Source organism: Myxine glutinosa, chromosome 1, assembly GCF_964187855.1.
Source record: "Myxine glutinosa chromosome 1, kmMyxGlut1.1, whole genome shotgun sequence".
In the NCBI taxonomy this organism is placed as follows: Eukaryota; Metazoa; Chordata; class Myxini; order Myxiniformes; family Myxinidae; genus Myxine; species Myxine glutinosa.
The window spans coordinates 257,729,751-257,733,116 of NC_136261.1; the positions used below are offsets into that span (position 1 = coordinate 257,729,751).

The 3,366-nt window shown below is 53.2% G+C and overlaps 1 protein-coding gene across 1 annotated transcript; it reads right to left on the minus strand.

Moving 5' to 3' along the window:
- Positions 1 to 1,701: 1,701 nt before the first annotated feature.
- On the minus strand, positions 1,702 to 2,853 carry LOC144889790 (uncharacterized). The gene is made up of 2 exons (XM_078770991.1): positions 2,789 to 2,853; positions 1,702 to 2,746 (listed from the first exon to the last, which is right to left on the minus strand). The coding sequence occupies exons 1-2, from the start codon at positions 2,843 to 2,845 to the stop codon at positions 1,781 to 1,783; spliced, it is 1,023 nt and encodes a 340-aa protein (XP_078627117.1). The 5' UTR covers positions 2,846 to 2,853; the 3' UTR covers positions 1,702 to 1,780.
- Positions 2,854 to 3,366: the final 513 nt, after the last annotated feature.

Below are 3,366 nucleotides of genomic sequence, written 5' to 3' on the forward strand. Positions count from 1 at the left end.
TGCCGCAGAGGGGGGCCCGCAGGCATCGCTCCTCAGAGCTTGCTCTGTACCTGCGGACACACACACCTTCCCCACCCACAAGACCCCAAAACACACTTCCTCCCCCGCTGCCATTCAATTCTCCACACAACTCAGCACAATTCAGTACAATTCTTGGTGTAAAAGGTGTTACAAGGCTTGCCATGGCCTGCCACATGTGAAATCCCCCAGTTCACATTTAAACCATCACACATTTCCAAAAGCACAAGTATCACCCCTCATTATCTCCAATAATCATCACTCACTCTCCAGGTTCCACTCTCACGACCACATCAAAACACCTAACCACAATACAAAAACATACGCCACCCACAAGACACTGTGGCTCCCATTCCATCCCCTCACCGGCCATGTCATCACTCTCACCCGCCTCCCAACTCCAATTTACATGTCCCCAATTTCCAAAGCAAGTCCTGAAGCCTGGGACAGTACTCCTCAAAACACTCACCTCAAGTGCAGGTAGTTGCAGGTTGGTCAGGTTCAAGAGTGTCATCCACCCATACAATTCCCAAAATTTCACATTGGGCCTACCAAATACTTCCAAATTTCTCTTTTGTCCCCACTACACTGGCAGGTATGTGGATCCGCATCCAACGGTGATCATCGCTACACAACTACCTATGGCCACGACAGCTCTGCACCTCTACTGTGCAAGGGTCACCGGGACAAGGTGAGCAGTCAAAACGCCAACATGGCCCATGAGTGTCCATAAGGGTGCGACCCACCATCCATCCTTCGGCCCCCCTGCGAGGAACACAGCTGCAGCAGCCCCAGCTGGCCAATGTGGTGAGCACTTGCTGCCACAACACACACTACCGCACACACAACCTCGGCCCTGGGGGGCACGGTCGCAGTGCGTGGCATCCCTACAGCCACGTCCCCTGCACCTCCCCATCATCCCCCAGTCCGACTACAGAACTGCAGCCCCCCAGTGCTCACCCACACTTGACCACACCAAGGTCCAGTCAACAGCCATGCTCCACCAGGAGACTCACCCAGAAGACATGGTCCACACACCTCGGACATGCACAGCACCACGTTGACCCTCAGGCTACACAACTACATCCCCATAACCCCGCGTCCCAAATATCAGCACAGTTGCCCCCGCAACCAGTTGAAGCTGTGTCCTGCTACCTTATTAATTTTATCACAGCCTCCAACACTTTGGTCTACACACCTGGATCAATAATGGCGTCACTGTACAGTGTCCACCATGACATTTCAAAATCCACCCTTAAATTTGCATCTAACCCACAGATTACCCATGCCAAACATTTGTCACATTTCACTAACCTCACCAAAGAAGGATGCTTTGCTATACACATGCCAGCCGAGCATGGCCCATATGCTCGGCTCGTTACACATCTCCCGATTCACATCCCCATGGCTCCCTTCCCAACCCGAGAGTCCATAAATCATAACGGAGCATCTGTGGAAGGTCACTCACACCATCACGTTCCACAGATGCCCCTATGGTTGTCCGGCAGGCTATCTCCATCCCTGTCCATTCGGTTTGACCCGCGTCCATAGACCAACCACCATGCCAGGTCACCACATGCTGGTTGTCCCAGAGTCCCTGGAGGAGAGTGCCAGGCCGCATGCCCGGGTGGTCACCACATCAGGCCCAAGCTGGCCATCTGCGGTGCCACCACCAAAGCGCGACCCACAACACCTCCCCCTAGTGGTCCTCAATATTTGCCATCCCAGGCTTGAGAAACCACCTCGGACCTCCCTGGAGGTCTTAACCCCCACCAGGGTCCGGTGACCCTGCCGGCCCGAGCCACCAGCTCGGATGGCGCCCCGACGGACAAGGGACGCCACACTCCACCAGACCCCCCGTGGGACCCAGGTCGTACCTCGACACCCAAGGCTGGACCCCACGTCCAAATCTCGCCATCACAGCCCCCCAGCTGGCCGGCATACCCAAATTTTGAAAGGGGCAACTTTTGCCCGAAGCCATCACCCATGACCTCTCCATGTCCAAATCCCGCAGCCCGGGGACCAATCCCCACCATGGCTGCTCCAAATCAATTTCCCATTGTAATTTTATTTTAAATTTTATTTTACAAATTTTCATTCCCACTGCCAAACCGCAGCTGCAGGGAACAACCTCTACCACCGGTTGTTCTGCCCCTCCCTGCAGTTGATCCAAATTCCCTACAGGGACCAAATCTCCAGAAGCTCTATCTCCCGATCCTCCAAGATCCAAATTCAGCCCGGAGCCAACACACTCCCCCAACTGGTTGTCCAATTTTGGAGCCTCTGTTTCCAAATAGCAGTGTACAGTGAGCGTCCCCTCGGTCATTCCAACCACCTCCTCGGACCAACTCACCTCATCACCCAGGCTCCTTTGGGCCTGAACAAGCTCTACCTCCATGGGACTGTCACAGGTCTCCAGCCGCTGTATCGAATCATCCTCATCCTCATCATTTCCACAAATCATTCCTGGCCCCGCCAGGCTTTGATCAATATCCCCAATAAATACCTGGTCCGGCTCCATTGCACGGACCCCCAAAAACTCTACCTCCTCTTGCTCCGCACCACCGCCCTGGTGCTGCACAATTCCAAATTCATCCCCCGGTTGGGGTGTTGTGACATCCACACGGTCCCGATAAACAACCAGGCCAGAATGTGGGAAACATTCCCCATTACAACTCTCACATTCCAAATTTCCTTCCCCGCTCACCTGTGGACACTCCACGTTTACCTGCAGGCATTCCCCATCTACCTGTACACATTCTCCGCTCACCTGTACACTTACCACAATTGCCATTTCCCTTTTTAATCCTTTAATTTGGTCACTCATGTCCTTCAGTCCTTCCCTCCATTCCTTCCCCTGCGACTCCATTTTTCTTTCCATTCCTCCCATCTCCTTACTCATTTTATTTTCCATCCCTTCAATTTGTTCCTCCAATCGATCACTCATTCCCTTCATTCCTTCCCTACATTCCTTCCCCTGGGACTCCATTTTATTTTCCAGCCCACTTTTCATTCCTCGAATTTCTGCAAGGTTTCGCTCACCCTCGGCCCTCTGAGCATTTATTAAATTTACTATGGTCTGGAAATCTATCGGGGCCGTCCCATTTGTTCCCGACTCCCCGGTAGGGGAGGGGCATAAGTTGGTGCTCGGGACGAGGGAAGCTCCAAGGCTCACCTCTACATCAAATTCCCCTCTTTCCGGCTCACTCCCGACGCTGACGGAGGCCTCGCTGCGTACTTCCATTTCGTCGACCTCTGACATCCGCTTTTCGGAAGGTCGTTCCCCGCGCGCGTATTTATTTCAATTCCAAAAACACAATTTAAATTTGACGAAGACGCGATATCGCG